At 38.8% G+C, this 21340-nt stretch overlaps 1 protein-coding gene across 1 annotated transcript; it reads right to left on the minus strand.

Annotated features, from left to right (window-relative positions):
* Nucleotides 1-765: 765 nt before the first annotated feature.
* LOC148157891 (insulin-like growth factor 2 mRNA-binding protein 1) lies at nt 766-19511 on the minus strand. The gene is made up of 3 exons (XM_088008025.1): nt 18417-19511; nt 17332-17392; nt 766-1041 (listed from the first exon to the last, which is right to left on the minus strand). The coding sequence occupies exons 1-3, from the start codon at nt 18589-18591 to the stop codon at nt 969-971; spliced, it is 309 nt and encodes a 102-aa protein (XP_087864151.1). The 5' UTR covers nt 18592-19511; the 3' UTR covers nt 766-968.
* Nucleotides 19512-21340: the final 1829 nt, after the last annotated feature.

Raw genomic sequence — 21340 nt, forward strand, 5'->3', positions numbered from 1 at the left:
AGGGTGTGAGACAGGAAATGTTCAGGACAACTTCTAAAATCAATTTCCTTTCTTAGTCCATAAGTGCAGCTCTGTCTTTTTTCCCCTGATGGTTGCACAAGGGGCCTGTTGTTTTAGGAACACAGAAGCGGAAGTGGGAGAAATGGCAGCTCAGTTTTACTTCCACCAGCAGACAGGAAGGGTCACTTCACAGAACATGGTCAGAGGACATCTGATGAATTTATCACTTATTTTTATGCTCATCTCATTTTGAATTACTTTTCTTGCAAAGCATGATATTTGTTATTAAAATATCAATAAACTGGTTCATGTAGTTGCTCAAAAGCTACTACTGCTGTACTTCATCTATGTAGAAAAACTAGCTAACATGTTATAAAGTTTTCTGACTTTCCTTGTCTTCCTTTTATATCCAAGATTTACTTTGATATTTAATCACACAAATATGTATTTATTAGTCATCCTGCTCTTTACATCAGGATAACTGATCAATAAAAAAAAATGCAGTTCAGTTAAAATTGTGTTTGGATGTTTTCCATCTGCAATTTTAATCCCCATAACTCCACTTTGTGTTTAAAGTAAAAATAAAAAAATCAGGTTAAATATCTGTGCTATAGAGGGTAAACATTCAGCTGGAGACATTTCTCATTGATTACTTATTCAATTTGATTGAAATTTTTTTTAGCTAAAAGCACCTTTGTAAAACACACACAACTGATCAATATAATTTTCTATTACACCACTGTTTACTGGCAAGGATGATCAAAATTAAAAACAGGTGGTCCAAAAGTGGATATTTTTAAAACCATTTTGTCAAAGCCAACTGGTTTTAAGAGCCATATAAAAACCATACAACCCAAACCAGAGGAACATTCATGTGCTGAAGAATATGTAGTTAGAAAAACATGAAAGAAATAAGAAGAGCGGCGGCAGATTCCACAGATGAAGGCTTTGGGCCGGGGCATCAAGGTTCAACTGCTCCAAACGCCCCAGCAGGTCACCCAGGGGTCAACATCCTCCATCATCCGACCGCATGTTTCTCTGCTATCAAACGACAGAAAAATGTCCAATTGGACCCAAACGAGATCAGAGCAGGCAACCATCTAAACGTTTCACCAGAATCAAATTTTATTAAGAAGTAAATTGGATATTTCACAAAAATGCTCCTGTCCTTCTCCCTCAAAACATTTCTCTCAGACTTTATTTCTACGGTTTGTGGAAAGGAAAATGTGAACAAGTGAGCCATGCTGTGTGGGACAACAACTCAGTAAATATTTATGATACATATACATTTAAGATTGATATATGCTGCATTTTTATAACAACTGAAGGTAACAGTTACTTGATTGTGCTCCAAAGTGGCTCTATGTGACTGGAAAACAATCCTCCTTCCTCTCCAATTTTTCTTGCAAGTCAGGGAGACTCTTCTTCAGAAAGCTGACTGGCAGTACAGAGCAATAGGTGGGGGAGGGGCAACACATCCCAAGAAATCGTCAGTACCATCTTTGACCTCTCATTAAACTGAATGTAAACCACAGGAACAGCAGAAACCTTGATACACCATGTTACCAGTAACTGGTGTGTGTGTGTGTATATATATATGGGTTTTATTAATTTTTTTTTTATATAGTAACTTTGATGTACACAAAAAAATTTAAGAACTTATTGATTTATGTCCGAGACCTTTTGTCATGTTGAAAAGAAATCTAGAAATGGAGGAAAACAATAGTAAGAACCTGGAGCGTCATGTCCTGAAACCGAACCAGCACACCGAGGCTTTTCTCATTAATAAACCCAGAAAATAGAGGCAGATATTAATTTGCACATTTTATATCACTGCAGGGGCGTGGTATAGGGGGGGAAAGTGATGACAATTCTAGGGGCCCTGACCAACAGGGGTCCCTCCACAACTTATTTATTTTTTGTTCATAGAAATAAAACAAAAATCAGGGCCCAGTCAATTACAATATTAATCATATTGTATTTTCAAAGATTGTTTTTAGCAGTAAAAATGTAATGTTCCCACTCCCAGATCAAAGAACACACATCCATATTTGCCCTGAACCCCCCTATCTGCGCTAAATGGTTTGTTCCTGCTTGGAGCGCTTCACCATGATGCTGTTCAACAGCAGTCAGTGGAAGACAGGATTGTGGCAGTTACTATGCTGCTAAGAAAAGTTATAAAATCAGGTTTTCAAAAAAAGAGAGGGAGAGAGAAAAAGGCAAGAGTGTCAATTTATAACCCAGTTTTTCTCCAAGAGAGGTGGGTAGACTCTGTGAGATTATCAACATTTAGCATAATTAGCTTAGCTACAAACTACTGTTTGCCTCCTTTTCACTAGCATTTAATGAATTAAGGAAAAAAATTACCAACATATTCATATATTTAACTTGTCTCTTATACCTTTTACCACTTAACAACAGATGAGTCAGTCAGCAGCAGCTCTAACCCACGTCCCTCCTAACCCGTCCTCTCCTGAGTAAAATTAAAGCTGACTGGGCCGGGGTCAGTATGTAACTTTTATATAAATATTTTGGTAACACTTTATTTGAAGGGGGTGAATAAGACTGTCATGACACTTTCATTAACATGACATAACACATGTCATGAACATGAATAAGCCTTCATGAATATTTATCACTGTTGTCATAAAGCGTCATTCGGTAAATTATGACACTTTTAATACAAAGTTGACATTATTCAAAATGTCTTTGTTATGACAACTTGACATTAACCAAGAAATCATTACTGATATAAATTTGTTATAAAAGTATTACTGATTGCACTTTAAAAATTAGGTAACTTTATGTTATTAAAGGTAAAGTTTAAACAGTAATGATTTCATGTTCATGACAGGTGTTATGTCATGTTAATGAAAGTGTCATGTCAGTCTTATTCAACCCCCTTAAAATAAAGTGTTACCAATATTTTTTTCACATATTTTTTAAAACTGTCATTATATTGTGACAGTATGGTATGAGACGTAATCTGTGAAAAATCTATTTCCTCTGCCTTCTCCCAGTGCTAGAAATAACCAGTCAGTGGCAAGAGAGTTTTAGTGCTGTCAATCACAATCTCATGTGATGCTGCTCATCCTTCCTCCCCCTTGATTTGTGCCGTGCTGCAGATAGCATGTTACAGAGCTGTGCAGATTCAAACTGTGAATGCTCAGTTTAGTTAGCATAGCTACCAATGACGGCAGATAAACGGTTTCTTGTAATGATAAGCTGTTTTTCCCCCATTAGCACATTTAGTAGTGAGTGAATGAAGTTGATTGTCAGTGCTAAGAGCGTCCTACTGGTTCTGATTGGTTGTTTTGGTCAGAACGGTGCATTACTTTAGCCAGCAATAATAGTTCAGGGAGGAGGTGGAGGAGATTGATTGTTTTCACAGATTATCTGTCGCATAACAAACTGCTACAACTTCGTGACAGCTTTAACAAATATGGAGTAAACATATTTTTTATTAAAGTTATGTACTGCAACTACATAGCAATTTTGAGAAGACTGGATTACTTTATGTGTATTTTGCACGTTGCTTTTGACTGTTGCTCATGGGGAGAGACATTTCAGTATCTAAAACTAATAGAAAAAATTTAAGCAACTTACTTGCATACTGGATGTGGACTGTTGGATGTTAAGTTCATGAGCAGTAAATATTGTGCTAATTATCAGTATTGAACCAAAGATAGCAAGCCTTTAAAAGTGTGACGCTTTTTATGGGTCAAGTAGACTCAAAAAATTGTAACAGCAGCTGCGCGGGGGGGCCCCAAACAAATTTTTTGTCAGGGGGTCCATGATTACTGGTGGTGCCCCTGTATCACTATAATAAACAATCAAGAAGCAGCACTGAATGAGAGCCCAGAGATGTTTTACAGTAATATTTTATAGCCTCTCTGGGACAAAAATGTTGTTTTTTCATTGCTTCCAGTTCACTCACAACTACTAGCCTTAGTCTGTGGCCAAGATAAGAAAAAATTATTTTATTTTTGTTGTTGACATGGAACGCTAACAGGTTAATTTCACTATGCTAAAACTTCAGCACCACATCTTACACACATATTCCTAGTGCACTTTGTCAACACAGCTGCACAAAAAACATGTTTTTTTTTCAAGTCAGTCTTGTCGAGTATTTCACTTCCTCAACCACAGACATCCCTCATCGATTATCTAACTCAGAGTTAAAACAGCAAAGTGAAATAGACTTGAGGTGTGAAAGTAAATGCAGGCTTGTCATTTGCATCAATCTGCAATCAGAGCTGCAGCGCAGTGAGTGTCAGGCTAGGTTCAGGGGTAGAACTGACCAACAGGCCAGTGGAAGTAAAACCTGCAGCTGCAGCTCTGCTTCAAGAAAACATCAGAGAAATACAGTATCCATGAAGCAATGGAGCATTTTAAAGCAAGTGGAAATGCTAATCAGTACCTGCGGTCACCACCTGTGAGTTTCCATGGTGACTAAGGTAAGCTCAAAAACGAAAAAAAAAAAAAACGAAAAAAAAACATTGACACGAGTTTGTAACACTTTTACCTAAACTATAATTTTCACACCAGACAAAAAAGCAATAAAAAAAATAAATAAATAAAAATTCTAATCTTTGGATCCAAATTCACAGCGCCCCCTAGGGGGCAAATAGCCTGATAAAAACTGACTGTTTTACATTATTCACTTCATCCAGAGGGTTGAGAAGTGATTCCTTCCCAGAGACGTGGACGCTGTTGAAGTTTTAAGTTTTATCCTGTTGCTAACATTTGCCTGTAATGTATGTAGTGCTCCATTTCAACACCAAAAAGTTTACCAGAAATTCCCTGCGCTGTAAAACAACCATCCTCCATCACAAAGAGAGAAGTGTTGAGCTGAACGAAGCAGCTGTTAACATTACATCTATTACATATAGATATTAGTTAACTCAATATTTAGAAGTGTAACCAACACAGAGAGAATGGCTTCCTTCACTTCCTCTGCTATCATTGATAAAACTACAGGCAGACTACAATTCTAAAGCAGCGCAGAAAAACCAATATCATCGTTCAGATTGCTAAAATGAATATATTTCTAATGCATAAAGTTGTTTGGTAATTTGGAATAACAAAAGGGATTCAGTCAGTAGAGTTTTTAAAGTTATAACATCACTAAAAATTCATACTAAGTCACTATTATGGATGCTTACATTGAAAGCTGGGTAAGGTTTTTTTTTTTTAATTAGTATGATACATTTCTGTCTCTGCAGTTTAATGAGATTCCAGTTAAAGAAGAAGAACTACTAACGTTTCTCCAGCTGTCCCTCCCCAACTCATTGCTGAGCTGCTATGCACTGCAGCTCAGAAATGTTGACTGCTGCAGTTTTCTTGGGTTTCTAGGAGAAGAATTTTAGATGTTTGGAAAAGATTTCCAGTCACAAAACAGAGCCAGGATCACCTGGCCTAGTGGATAAATCCAAACCATATGGATTATTATAGTATGTTTACTATAGTATAGTATAGTATAGTATGTTTACTATAATAATCCATATTTGACTATATGTTTATTATAGTAAACGTATATTATATGTTTCTTATAACCATAATAACCATATGGATTATTATAGTAAACATATGTTTACTATAATAATCCATATAGTTTTATTTACCACTGTGGGAGATGTAGACTTAGAGATTTGTTATATTTTGCAGTATTTATTTCAATCACAATTAAAACATCCATAAACATGTTCTTAATTCGTCATAGCCCACAATCCACAGCATTGTAGCTTGAGTTTGCAAATATTACCAATTATAGCTGAATATTAACTCAGCTTGATTAATTCATCATGACACATGAATGACACTTATCACCACATATTTTTTTCATTCCTAACCTTTCAACTGAAAAACTTTTTTGTGTGTCTGTGTGAAAGAGAGAAAGAGGGAGAGAAAGAAAGTGACAGGAGTCTGTACTGTAGTTTGTGTGTGCTTTGTGTGTGTGTGTGTGTGTGTGTGTGTGTGTGTGTGTGTGTGTGTGTGTGTGTGTGTGTGTGTGTGTGTGTGTGTGTGCGCGTTTGTTTGTAATACCTTGTGGGGACGATTTTCCTGACATATACTACGTTGTGGGGACCAATCGCTCCTCGTGGGGACCTGAGCCTGGTCCCCACGAGGGGAAACCCTGTTTTTGGGTCAGGGGTCAGAGTTAGGGCTAAGGTATGAATTGAGTTTTGGTTAGGGTTAGGGTTAGGTATGTGATGGTTAGGGTTAGGAAAAGGGTAAAGGTAAGGTTTAGGCTGTAGAAATGAGTAGAAATGAATGGAAGTCAATGGAAAGTCCCCACAAAGATAGCAAAACAAACGTGTGTGTGTGTGTGTGTGTGTGCGTGCGTGCGTGCGTGCGTGCGTGCACTACATACATCAGTGGAGGTGGCTTCTAAAGATAAAGGGTCAGATAAAGGGTCTGCTTCAGAAACAAATTGGCCCAGCAGTTCCCGCATAAAGTTTGGGACTTCTTGAAAGTGTCGGTAAAAACAAACAGGAGCCTGAGACCCACTGGAAGTTTACTTGGTTTAATACAGAATCACAGCACGATGCATTAGTGTTAGACATTTCTGATGAGCCAAAAGAACAAACAGAGCTACCTACATGAAACAGCTCTGCCTCTATGCAAGTTTGACATTTTTCTGGGGATAAATCTTGAGGCAGTTTTTGATTAATGCCTTGGCAGGGGTGTCCATATGCAGATGGACATTTTCATTTGGCTTCTTCTCATGTTTAGCCCATTGCATCTAGGAAACTGTTAATGAATATTTCAAGCAGACAAAGTCAGAAATAAAACAGATTTAATAAACAGGTCAGAAGTGTGTTATAGAAGTCTCCATTGTTACACTTTAAATACAAGGATTAACAGAATGAAACTCTTTTTTTCTACTGAACTGAGACACATTGTTGCCTATTTTTGTTCAGTCACTATGAGGCGTTCACAACATGCTGAATTTTCAGGATTATCATTTTTAATGAAATATTTGTTTTACTTGTTCCTTTGCTGAATTGGTACTTTGTACTTGTGTACCATTTTATATTTTTGCATTACCTGTTGCCTTCTAAAGAAAAGTCTTTAAGTCAATTTGGTGATTTATTAACAATAAATGTAGTGGTCACCCTATGCAAACTAAAGAATGCATCATTTTACACTTTTTATTTACTTTTCTTATGCAGCACTGCTTTAAAAACTACTTTTGACAACTTCATTATTATAATTGTAATAAAATACTAGAACTGTAAACACCGGGATGTTTTATTTTTTGCAGCAGTTGAAATAATTGTATTTTTATTTTAAATGACAGCAATTAGGTCATTTTAGAAATTTGGAACAAATAAATTATGGTATTTTCATATTCCGACCCATGTTTAGGTTTTCCTCATCAGGTTTTATGGATTTGGAGGAAATCTGGTAGGTCATAACTCCCGGTCTCTGCGCTGTTTTTTAGCTGAGGTTTACAATTTGAGGGAATTCTCTTGTGAACTTGAACTTCTGGATGTTTTGCTGCTGCTTCAAACACATCCAGGTGTTCAGGAGGCAGGATCCACCAGTCTGATGAAGAAAACGAATGTCTGTTTATAGCCACGCACAGCTCTGGAGGCAGCCTCTCAGTTGTTGGGTTTTATATGATCAGTGTTGTGACGGACATGAAAATCAGAACCAGCACACAGCAAGTCAGCCACCTTACAGGCCCCACAGGCCTGTGGCCTATGCAACTCAAGAGTAAGGGGAGAACAACCTTAGACTTCGAATGAATCCATAAAATTGTCGTGTTGCATAGGAAAGCAACACAACAGCAGCCATCTTGCAGAAACACCTGTTGACTGAATCTGAGCAGACTTTCCAGAAAATAACACAAAACAGGCAGAGAATGTTTGTTGATGAACTGAAGCAGTTCACATAACCACGGGCTCTCAACCACCACACACACCCGACCCTGGGCCCCAACCAACAAGCTTCCACCCTCCTCCTTCCTTTGTCTTCATGTCTTGATTGTTCCTCTGGCCCCTCCCACTCCCATTCCTCCTGGTGTGTCATGCATGTACCCAGATGTGTGTGTAGTTTATTTTTGGTGAGAGAAAGAGCAAATCGACAGAAAGAAAGACGGGACAGATGGTTTGAACCAGAGAGAAGAAACAATCAGAAAAGGGTGAGGGAGAGGTTGGTGAGGGGTTAAAGGGTGGGGGTTTCTTAAAGAGACAGGTTTGATTTAACTCTTCTTTAAAATGCGACCATATTGTTCCGTTCCAGGACCCTGAATGGTAAATAAAAACAGAATATATAGATTTTTTTAAATGAGCTGAAATTCGTTTTTGTATTAATATACAACTTTACAATATGCAGGCTATTCTGGGCCATTTCTAACCAAAAGTGTAGCACTTCTATTTAAAACCCAAATCTGTCTGAAAAAGCTCCTTTTCCCAGGAATACACAAATTTACGTAGAAACACTGACTGATATTTGTCTCTTCACATATTGCAAAGGAAGAAAGACCTCAACAAACTTTTTGCATGACTCTAGCTCTATATATAGCAACTCCTCCTATCAGAAACGGAACAATAACATTATTACAACTGAATAAAGTTAAGAAAACGTTCAGAAGGTTTGGCTTTGGGAGCCAGTCCCAGATGCCACTCATTCTAAAAGCGGTTCTAATATGTTTGGATCATTATTCCTGCAGGAACAGCCGACTACATCAACCCTCTGACCCACACTGCCAGAATAAGAGGAAAGGAAATTATTTGAGACATTTAGGAACCACCAAAGCTCCAGCCAGTAATCAACAGGAAGATGTCAGAACACCACCCTGTCGAATTAAGTTTGTCTCATTGAAGACTCTGACCATAGAGGGATTTTTTTCAAGAACAGATCACTCATTCACCTTCGTCTCGGTCATATTGCTCAAGCAGTGAAGAACATTTTCTTTACTAATGAGGTTAAAATAAATATTTTTGAAATGTTTCAATGATTCTATCTGACAACTAGAACCTTCCCACATTTAAATCACTGCTCTGTGAGAACCAAAGAGAGGAAGTGGTTCATTTATTTTCGCAGTATAGAAAAGACATTCAGAACAAATGATCAAATATTGTTTGATCATTTGATGTGGTTCACATTGACCAGAGTTTTACACTAATATGGAAATGTGTTTGGTTATGAAATCAAATTGAACTTTCAATTTAATGTTTAGTAACCCATTAAATGATTGATAAATAAATTCAAATTCTGCCATTGTTAGTCAAGTTTCACTAAATTGATATTATATTCAAGATATTCTCAATTTATTAATGGCACAAAAAACAATTAAAATCTGGCAGTTTAACAATTTTTTTTTATTTATGTTCTATTCTAGCTTGATTTTTTCCCCTCATCTTTTCTATTATTTCAGTTCCTATGTATATATTTTAATTTTCTTTGAACACTGGAGCAACAACTATGCGGCTAATATTTGGATGTTTAACTTGAGACGAATGCGACAGACAGCAACAACCAAAGAGAGACGGAGGACGTTTAATTCCCACAATTAAGAAGACGACTTTTGTGGGTTTTGTTCACAGGATCAAGATAAAGATAGTGACCAATGACTTCTCCTTGCAGGCTGTTGTATTTATTTTTAATCATATTACAGGCAATGTTCAGAAAAAGCACTTATGGTTCATATTTATGAATGTTACCATTCAATAAAAACTGATTCAATAAAATCTGCAGGTGTCCACATGAGCTGTCTCATGTGGACACCTGCAGCTAATACATAAATGTGGGCTACATATGGAGATTTTTTTTTCTTTTTAAAGTTTGTGGGGCGTCTTATGATCAGGCGCACACAATTAGCTAGCTTGCTGCTAATCCGGGTTATAACGGATCTCAAGATCAGTTCCAACTCATTTTGTCTCAACAAAAATTTAAGAAACTTTTATCTGCGTCTTCAAACAGAGTTTTGCTTAGCACAGCCTATAATATTTGTAAGCTATCCATACAAAAATAAAAACCTGACCTTTATTGTGCTGATAAAGCTAAAAGCTACTGCAAAAGCTTAATTTCAACCTCAGAAATAGTCTTAACATTCAATTTTCTGATTAGAAATTAGATCTATGTTGAAGAAGTTGTTTCAACAGCTCAGTGAAAACACAATTTTCTCAAGAGAAATCCCTGACTTTCTTTTCATTATTATTTTTATCATTTTTTTCTACATGTTCAGATATCATCCCAAACACTGACTTCGTAATAACTACCATTCACAGGTCTTATCTTTATAACAGCAAAACGCTCTGAACACCAGTCTACACATTACAGTAGGAACTGACAAGTTCAATCTTGTCAACATGAACTGAGATTTTTTTTTTTTTTTTTTTTAGTTAGCGGCTCCAAAAAAAAGTAAAAAATATTTGAGCTTCTCTCCTTTTTCCCTGTGGTCTGAACAAATACACAGCTCTGTCAGAAACAACCAATCAGAGCCTGCCATGAATGCTCCGGCTAGTTAGCATGGCCACCGATGATAAACGCTTTTCCTGGAACAGTAAGTTGAGCATGAGGTTGTTGACTGCGTTAAGACACTCGTCCTGACTCTGATTGGTTGTTTTTGACCAGGCGAGGTGCATTATAATAAAATAGATTATAATAGCCGGAGTAGAGGAGCTTTACTTTTTCACATATTATCTGACTCATACCTTACTGTCACAACATGGGGACAGTTTTAACAAATATGAGAGAATTTTTTTTTTTTTTTATAAAAGCGCCGGAGGTTTTCTTCAACTAAAATGAAGCAGTATAAAGCTGCACTGCCCCAAAGTGTGTGAGCTGACTGAGAGAAGACTGCTCCACTTTTTCTTTTCTTACAAAAAAAAAACTAACAAAAAAACACAATATTGGCTATTTGGAAAAATACCTCGTCTTTAAAACCTAACTGGTGGCAATCAGCCCCAGACTTAACCAGCCTGGGTTACAAACAACAGTCTGCACAACTAACAAAAACAGGAACACATATGAAAAGCAAACTGTGTTCACAAGCTAAAGATGAAAGTACACACAGAATTTAAAGAGGTGAATGATGGGATTCCGGTTCCATGTACAAAACGCAGCCAGTACAGAACAGACTGAAGATTTTTTTGGGGGTAGGGGTTTGTCCGTTACCAATGGATTAGTGAATGCAGCCAATATAAAACCATTATGAATTTGTTTTAAAAGACCTTTAAGAATAAAGACATTTGTTTAAATCACTTTGGAGTTCTGACATATAGATCATAACCCAATATACCTGCTGTATCTGGATGCACCATATAAAAGCGCAGCTGATGGGAAATCCCTTCTGTTCAGAGGAATCATTCTGGCCCCGATCTGGTGACATATAAGAAGTGTCTTTAACAAACACATTGAGTTATTGGTACAGTTTGCTTGGTGAAAACCAGCGAGCTGAAACAAGAGGAGAGCAGCAGCTTTTAGCCTCGCAAAACTGCCACCACAATTAGAGAAGCAGCAGGAAGTCTGGGCCAGACAACTAAATACTACGGCAACCTAGTTACTGGCCTATGAACATTACATAACAAAAACATTTTACAGCTTTAACACACAGTACAACACACAATAACACTCCTATCATGTCTACACACCAAACTGTAAGACAGCTACAAAGACGAAGGTGGTATAGGATTTCACTAACGCCTTTTAGGTATTCCACAAAAAAAAAAACATTAAAAACACATAATTCAGAACAGCTCTAACTGTATACTTGACAATGTGCAAAAATAAAATGATCTAATTCTAAATCCAGCTGGTGCCATGTGTATCCCTCACATCAATTTATTTTATCGAAGCACTTTAAAGAAAATCAGGAGCTCCTCTGGAACTTAAACTCATCCTCCGTTTTCCAATGACATTTGAAGAGAAATACCAGACAGCTTTTTATAAAAGCATTTCAGTACATACCTCTAAACATAAATACCAGTATGTATGAACACAGGATTTTATGAATGATAATTTGTTCATTTAACTCTGCTGAGCTTACAAAGAGAAAAACTCATTGGAGCAGATTTATGTCTTTCAGGTTGGAGCGACTGTTCCCATCCTAGTCTCCTAAGTGTGTTTTACTCTTCAACACACACACACACACAGACACAGGTCTACAGCGGCTGTCTGGAGGCACACGATCACTTTCGCCTTCCAGCAGCCAAAACTGTTTGTCCGACGCAGAAAAACTGCAGTTCAAATGTAAACCGCACTGATCCATCTTCCAGCCACATTCACTGCACCGCTTCATCTCGCCGTCTGCTTTTGTTTTCACCACGCAGCGTCGGCTCTTTGTGGAAAGCACTAGGGTGGTGCAGCGAACATGGCAACACGCCAAGGGACGGCCGGGCATAACAAGAGAGAGGGAGAAATGAACATACTGTACTGGAGAGAGAGACGGAAAGCGGCGAGTAAATGTGGACGCAGACGGAGAGCGCTGTCAGAGCATGCGTGTGGGGGAGGACCCTGTCCCTCCAGTCATGGAGCTGGGTGACCACAGGTAGCTCTGCCAGACGATTGGTCGCACCCCCCTTGCTCCCTCCACCCACTGTCCCCTCCTCCTCCTATTCTCCAGCCACAAGAGGAGAGTAAACCCAGCCATGACTCCCTCTCTCTGAACACTGCTGCGTCTCACATGCTCCGTGTGTTCCACACTCACCTTCTCCATTTCATTTCATGTAGAAGAGCAGCTGTTATATCTGAACTCCTTCACTCTGAATGCTCCTGGAGATTATTGTGGAGCAAAGCAGTGAACAGGTATAGTATCTGGGTGTAGCAATCTCCACCTCCCCTCAGCCTCCGTCCTCCAGGCCCAGCAGCTTTGGCCAGGGTTCATCTGTACACTGATTCTCTGCTGCCTTCAGCACCACATGACCACCATATGCCTGATAACTGAATGTGACATTTGAACTTTTCAACTAAAAAAAAAAAAAAAAAAAAATAAGAAATGTCTGATTTCAGAACAATACAAATCCCAGGGATCACCGATCCAAAATATGTCTACCTAAATTATCATGATGCTCCCTCCACTAGGTCATCTGACAGACTACAAGTTGACATTTTATGAACACATATTTAACTTTACCTGTTTACTGGTCTTATCTTGTAACTAACAACAACCTGATGTATTGTGTGAACGTCTGAAAGGTTTCCTTGCTTTTGCTGTTATTGAGCTCTCCTTGTATTCTATTAAAAATAGGAAGACCAAGGTTAGCTTAGTATATAAAGTACCTTTAGTCTGATTCTGGTAGTCTTTAGTTTACTAACGCAAATGCTGGAAAAGCATCTCAAAGCAATTCCAGAATCATATTTGTGGTAGCAGGAGGATCAACCAGATAACACAACCTGATGTGATTTAGGGTTTTTAACCAAGCACTTCCAGCTCACTCCATGTCGTCCAGACAACTATAACCTGTTCATTAAGAATAACCCATCAATTATTTGGGTCCAGCTTTATCATTCGGACACTCGAATCACAATCAAACTCTTCCTGTGGTGCTGCTCTGCCGGGATGTCCATGGGCTCTACAACCTGACCAACAACAAGCTAACCAAAGCTACAATACCAGCAGAAAGAAGAGCATGATGCACCATCCTTCCTAAATACCAAACAGATACAAAAACAAGTCAAGATCTTAGCAGCCGCTCAACGTGTTCTCTGTCATTCAAATATGAAACATTTAAAGCTTGCACTTCCAAACCACTGTGGAAATAATCTGCAGTAAATTTGAAGCGCTTAAACATTTTGCTAATTTGCTGAAATACATTTTCTGAAGTCAAGAAGAGACGCAGCATTCATTCCTATGGGTCTGCCGAACGTCCCTGAACCCTCCACCAGCATGTGGAGCTGGGGAAGAATGCCAGATATTTTATAATGACAAGTTCAGCTTTGGTTGGTGGAAAAAGTCTCCGCTAAGAATTCAAACAAGATCGTTATTGTTTCACTACATTCTCCTCGGACTAAATGAAGCCAGAGAAACGGCAGACCACATTCGTAATCCTTGTCATGTCAAATATTCTTCCTTCTATCAATTAAATTATTCATTTGATATTGACAATAAGTTGACATAATAGCCATTTAGAAAATTAATGCCCAGATTTGGGCTGCAGTTATTATCCAAAAGCATAACGGCAACAATTCATCCATTTGAAAACAAATTTCAAATTCACCTGTCATCAGTGTACAGTAGCTCTTCTTCAAAGTGATAATGTAAAGACCGTCATCTAGAAACTATGTTAAGCAGCCACCAAATATTATTGAAGAAAATATCTAATGGTAATGAACCCAAAAATACCGAGTCCCATAAATAACCATATGATTAAGATGAAGCTAATAAAGTCTAAATATTTATTTTTAGCATGCACACATCCTTTTTTTAAATCCCTGCAGACTCAATGAATGTAAAAAATATAAAAATAATAAAGACTGACAAATTTCTACTTGAATACATCAAATTCAACACTGAAACCCATTAGTGCAGCATAAGTTCAACTCAAAACCTATCTGAAATGATACATTTCATTTCAGATTAAGTCAGCACGTTATTTTGTGAAATTATTATTTTTATTTAACAAGCAGCTATAGAAAAATGGAGTTGTCTAGAGAGGATCCATCCTTACATCTTCACTCTGGTTTGTCCAGACTGTGTGCTCACCATACCCTCCTGATCATGAATACGGAGAGAGATGTCCCCCCGCAACAATAAGGTCTCCATACATGTGTGCATTTTCACACACACACACACACACACACACACACACACACACACACACACACACACACACACACACACACACCAGCTAGCTAGTCTGCTCTGAGCTGCCCACCGTAGGCTTCCCCAGATCCCCCCATCCACCAATACCTTCCACAAACATTCCAAAAACATCATGATGAATACTATTACTGTCTTAAAATGTTAAAACCTATACATGTGCATCTTCCACAAAACACAGACAGACACACACTCACAGCTTCCACGTTCACAACATGACCAGGGTCAGGGGCTGCGCCCTCCCCCTGTAGCTAATAAGTTCAGACCTGCCACTTGCACCATAAAAAAAGAGAATTGAAGCCTTTTTCTTGTAGAAAGCAGGCTGCCCCTCCCCCCTCCATAAGGGCCAGTTCCCTCTGAACACTCCTCCTCCTCCAGCACAAACACACACCTCCATTGAGGTCCCATTTCACAAACAACTGAATACTGCAACGTAAAGGTGTAGAGGCAATTTTAGAGCCACGCTTCTTCATAGACTAGAATTAAACCAGCACTCATCACACCCACACAGTCAACATCCCTGAAAACATTTAGTTTCAGTGGAATTTTCAAACAATTTGATATTAAACAGAAATTGTGCATCAGGTTTTGTTTGCTCCCCTTTCCTGATTTATTTGACCCGTAAACATGGATTCATTGGAATCCACTGTTGACTTAATGAGGTTTTTACAAAAAAACAAATCGTTTTGGTAATTTTGTGACAATAAAACGTCTCTAAACTGCGTGCAGGGATCTAATATGTTTAATTAATTAAACAGCACGTTTAAATAATTTTCACTATTTCGTGACATTTTAGATAATCTTGCTGTTGATGAGTGGGTGTATGGACGGCCATTTTAAGATGGGGTTTCTAAAAGTTGGGTTATGAGAGAGAGATCGCGTAATTAAACAGAGCCGCAAACAATCCGTTGTTAATTGTGCCGCTAAAACCGGGTCCGTCAGCCGCAGAAGGGCCCTAGACGCACACACTGCGGGTGGGGAGTGAAGCCCGCTGCCTGCACACTGTTGCAGCCAGCTTTTTTCAACTGAACGCTTCGCCATTTTGCTGACTGCCTGATGTGGAGTGCTTCTTTTTCGCCTGCTGATACCACGTGTTTTAGCGCCATAGAAAGGCTGTGGCCCACGGTGATCCCTACAAACCGTCTTTTACACAAATGTTACCACATGGAAGGCCTGTGAGTCTCTTTGTACAGCACAGTAACTTTACAATAATTATTTGGACAATTCTAACATTTACCACCTTCTGCTCTTCCCGCTGTTCGAGTTTAATTCTCATTTTTCGAGATTTGTCCTTCCAACTCAGCGTAAAACAACGAGGGGGTTCTGCTACAATGTTGCACAATTTTAACTGCAATCAGGCAGCAGGGCGGACACCTAAAAACTGATCTTAATCAAATACATTGTGCTGTTATCATACAGGGGAGTCTCCAAAAACATAGTTGGGCGATATATGAACAAGCACAACACGACCTGATCACGGATTATTCTGATAATGGAGCACATAGATGAGCACACGGGAAGCCAAATGGCGGAGCTGTGCTGTATCTTTGCCAAAGGTTACAGACACGAATCGAGAACTATAAGCGAATTCCATAATGCTGCTAAAACCAGGTCTGGTCTGGATCTTAATACAGAGCAGCTGAGTTACAGTGAACGCCAGATTATTCTCCGAAACGAGGAATTTTAAACGCTATATGTAGACCTACGTGGTAATAATAATTCAAATTTACCCCCAGCACAACAGGGAATATTTTACGAGGTTTGGTCCGTAAAAAATAATAGTATTAAATAGTACTAAGCTAAAAATAATAGTTACTAAACTAAAATTAGGAAATGTCCAAAAAATTTAAACTGTGAATAAGAGTTTATTTTATTTGGGACTCCAGTACAAATACTGTAAAATCCAACAAGCCAACAGTAGAACAAAAGCAGGACTCAACATTAACGTAAACATGTTACCAATACTTGCGTACAAGACGTTGAAATCAAAAGTGGTTGGATTCACAGCACGTGCATGCAGAAACAAACGCTACACATAAAATAACTTTTCCATAATGCATAAGATAAATGCATTAAAAAAGACATTTCCAGAGCACACCACACACAGCCCTGTTTAACACACTGTGGCCACGTTAAAAGCAGTCAGTGTGGCCTGCTAAGTTTAACAGTTTATGGCGACGACTTTGTCCAGAAAATTGTCTGTAGCAACGTTTTATATCTAACCAATATCAACACATTTAAAAGAGGGAGGAAATACAAGCTACAAGCAGCCAAGGAAGCACAGCAGGCTCCACCACCAAAGCTGTCACAGTGCAGTTCCTCAGCAATGGCCGACAGCGTTCAAACCAACTACACAGCACGGTTCTCCTCTGCTAGCTTCCCAGACCGGCTTCACACTACAACAAATGAGACTGCTTCTTATGGGCACACACTTATAAAATCAGCAGAAAAAGCGGTTTCATCCTTCTGAAATTCCACAGAACGTAAAGTGGTGAAACACATTCAGAGGTGTGTTTAGAAGAGGAAGAGTGTTGAACGTGTTTAAGGGTTTTCAGTACCTCTGCTTCTTGGGTACAGAGTGCTCGACCTCAATACGTTTCCCATGAAGTTCCACTTTACCTGGGGAAAAAATACACAAGGGGAGTTCAGAAAAAATCGTGGCTACATGCTAACTGTTTAATAGCTTTGTAGGCCTAAGGAAGGGGGGTTGAAGTTTTTAAGCTGCAGAGCTTAAGCAATGGGGCCACTATAGCCTATTTATTAAAAAACTAAAATAGCACATAGGCTAAGAAAAGACTCAAAGGAACACCCAAGTGCTTCACAGCATTATTTTTAAAGTACTCAAAGAGCCCGTCACACAATTGTGTAAATTCAACCCAAACATTCAGTTAAAATGCGTGTGTGTTTGACATTTTAAGTGAAACTGTCGACAAAAATATGTTCTTGTAATTAAGAGAGTTCATGCAGAAGAAGAGGCAGCTGACTGGCATGGCGACCTCGCCACTCCTCATGTTACACATGTAGGAAACCATGAAAAATTCGCTGCATGGGGACTATATATAAGACCGAGGGAAAGGAAGGTGGTGATGTTCAGAACTGGGTTTCTGAATTTGCTGGACCACTCAACATAGGTCAGCTTTTTATCTATCTTTGTCATAGTGGACTCTCATCTTTAAGGGGGAGGGGAGATTAGTAAAGCTTCACTCTATATCACACGGGAGGCTGTTCAATCAAACCTTCTGAGGGGAAGGGAGATGCAACATATTGTCTTTTTTAATTCAGAAAATAAGTTATTTTGCCTGGTACATTACAGCAACCTCCAAGATATACATTCACCACCACGACGTAAATTTCCAGAATACGTGACCCTCCCCCCTGCAAAAGTTGAATGACTCCCCAGGGCGTATAATCCATGGCACCCCTTCATTCATTAAGTCACTACCGAAGAAGTTCCCAAACAGCAAGCATGGATTTTTATGTATCTCCTTGCAGAAGCCTGGGAAGTTTCACAAAGAATAAAATGCTCGCCCTCAACACTGTTGAGGGCGAGCATGGAGCCAGGGCTGCATGTCGGCGTCTAAAGCCGAAAAATACTATGAATTAAAAAGAAGCTTTTGGCGACTAGTAATCATTTTAAACTCACCCGAAAAAGTCTCGATTGCTTTCATTGCCCAGTGATCATCAGGACAGTCCACAAAGGCATAGCCGTTTTTCATTAGGAACTGTCCGGAGTATGGAATCTTGTGATCCTCGAAGGTTTTGATCAAGTCCTCGGCAGTCACGCTGTCGCCTAGATTCCCAATATATAGTTTGTGCATGGTGGCTTATCGTTTGTCACAGTCCAAATATATGGAAAATAAAAAAGGAAATAAAAAAAACTTAATTTAAAGAAATCAAAAAGTTTCGATAGTAAAAATTAAACAGCGTAACCAGCTCCCCTGTCACACCGCTCTCAAACAGAAACTGGAATTCACGCTACAGGATAAAAATGTAAAAATAAAAAATAAAAATGGATAACCAAAATGACTGGCTACAGAACAAAAGTTACAAATCGGACAAAAGTCAAAATTTAAAAGAAAAATAACAATTTCAAAAGTCGAACCAGGAGGTGAGTTAGTGTATTTGTAAATCCAGATGGATTAGAGCAGAAGAAATAAAATCCGATGAATCGCAGCCGGCTCCAGCAGTCGAAGCAGCAGCCTGTGGGCTCTCTATCAGACTGTGGATTACAGGGGGTTGGAGCTGTTGGGAGGATGATGGGTCTGTGTTGGAAGAGTGGGGGAAACTCTGGCGGGACCAGATCAAATCGGGAGTAGGCTTGTGTTTTCCTTTCTCTCTCTCTCCTTTCTACCCGTCTTTCTTCGCGAGCTGCCGGCTGAGCGGTGACGCCGCCCCTCTTCAGACTCCGATTCACGTTTTTTTTTACCACGTGGTCTAGAGTAGGTTAGAGGCGGAAGGGGAGGGGCCACATTTATATTTTAGCTTCGCCAGATGAGAAATGTTTGAGTGGAAACATCTCTCATCTGTGGATTTCTATCTTCTTTTCTTTTCTGCTTATTTTTTAAAACAATAACCAGTTTCAGTTGCTTCTGCTTGTCGTAAGAGTAGCCTATATGAAGTAGGTCAACAGTGTTAGCTGAGTGGTTGGATTTCCACTTGCTATTTAAATGTGTCCCGTCCAACGCCTCCTGATGTTTATATAGGGAAAAAAAAGTGTACATGGATATTTGAAGTAATCACTAATAGTTTTGCCCCTCAAACTTATACAGTAACAAACCTCAAGTCCTAAACTTTCCTCCAGAGCTGCAATGGCCCTGCTGGCTACACTAACTACAAAGTTATCTTTATTTTTGACCAAATGTATCGTATGGCGGAGTTCGAATTTACTGAAACACTGTGTCAAAAATGTAGCAGCTTTCCTTTGAGACATTTCCCCAGGTCAGACGGATATTAATGAAACTGCCTTTTAACTGTTTCAAATTTTGTACTTGAAACTGTTATTTATCGCCCTAGATGTGTTTTGCGTTTTTAACCTCAATCTAAAGTCACTTAAACTAAATTCTCGGGAGAACGGGGCTTCGTGTTTACATCAATTTTAGTTGTGTTGCACAGGCGAACAAATAACATGGCGTTTTCTCAGACCTCCAACCTCTCAAAATGGAGGCTGCAACAGTTCCAAAGGCCTGTCCTGACTGCGCAGGCTACGTGGAGGTGGGCTGTGTCATTATGGCGCCGCGTGGCGTGGTTATAATCCGCTTTCTCGCTTGTGGGTTCATTGTGCTGCCTCTAACCCGAAACTGAGTTAACATGATTATTTCAATACAGTGATAGGTGAGGATCATCATGTTCAGGGTGCTACGTGGCGTCTCCGCGTAGAAGATGATCCGAACCCTGAAAGCGGGTCCAGAGGAGCTTTCCGTCATTCCCAGACTATTACTGGGTCCTAATATGAAAACCCAAGAGCTCTGAACCCTTAAAAACTAAGTAGCATCTTATTCAAACATCTCAGTACGAGCCTAGAAATTTTTTTTAAATATTGAATGACTGGAATGCTTAATTTAAATGTATAATTACATTTAAAAGCCTTAGTATAACTCTCATTTTAAGAATAAATTTTGTCAAATCTACCAAACCTACGACAACCAATCACTTCATACAGTCAGCGAGAAAACTTCAGCTCCATCTCTCCAACCCACCTTTCTTCATTTAGAGAAACACGCAGGTCAAAGGGCAGTTCCTGTGGCTCAAACAGCACTGACATGTTTTCAAACAAAGGGAGAGAACATTCCTTTTTAAAAGCTCAACATGAGCTTTTAAAATATATATATATATATATATATATACACACACACACACACACAAATGTACAGAGTAATCAATACCTAAAAAAAACAAAAACAGATATCAACCCATTCGTGGTGTTCATGTTTCCCATATCTTAGAGACAACCAGGTTTGCTTGAAGTCCAGTAATGATTTTAATGATTTTCCTTTTTCTTGTAGAAATAATAAAAACATTCATATGTTGTGACCCCTTGGGTAAAAGTCCAGTATCCATGGACTTTTACCCCACACACCTCCAATCACAGCTCCATGCAAATTTCATAGTGTGTTTTCTAATCCTACCCCTTCTACTCAATAGAATAAACAAAATAATAGACTATAAATAACTACAACTGAAACTAGAAATGGCAATAAGCACATTATTTTAAACCTTAAAGTTCTAAAAGTAATACCTAAAACATGAACCATGTACGTAGAATTAAAGATCAAGTTCTTGGAAATTCCACACTCAAGTCCAGTTTAGGTCTGAATGCTGCAGTTTCACTATTAAGCATCTGTGATTGAACACATACTGTTGAGAATGTATTATAAAGAATTATTATTCAATCAGCTAGGGAAATGTAGCATTGGCAAAGATCAAAATGTTTTATCAAAAATATGAGCTGTGCTGTGATATGGATAAGAAATGGATTTGTCAACGCTGAATGAAGAGTTGCTGGTTTCCAAGAACTCAACTATAGACTCCATATTTTCCTAGTGTTTAATCCAGTGTGTTTATATAGCC

The sequence above is a fragment of the Poecilia mexicana genome, unplaced genomic scaffold (genome assembly GCF_051168715.1).
Source record: "Poecilia mexicana isolate PSO_F unplaced genomic scaffold, ASM5116871v1 scaffold_8, whole genome shotgun sequence".
In the NCBI taxonomy this organism is placed as follows: Eukaryota; Metazoa; Chordata; class Actinopteri; order Cyprinodontiformes; family Poeciliidae; genus Poecilia; species Poecilia mexicana.

Excerpts from the sequence above, each read along its gene's own strand:
- LOC148157891 (XM_088008025.1), bottom strand. The coding sequence starts at position 18,591 with ATGCACAAACTATATATTGGGAATCTAGGCGACAGCGTGACTGCCGAG. Across the intron at positions 17,393-18,416 it reads AGCAATCGAGACTTTTTCGG|GTAAAGTGGAACTTCATGGG; the intron begins GTGAGTTTAAAA and ends TTTTTTCCCCAG. Across the intron at positions 1,042-17,331 it reads TCTGTACCCAAGAAGCAGAG|CAGAGAAACATGCGGTCGGA; the intron begins GTACTGAAAACC and ends GTCGTTTGATAG.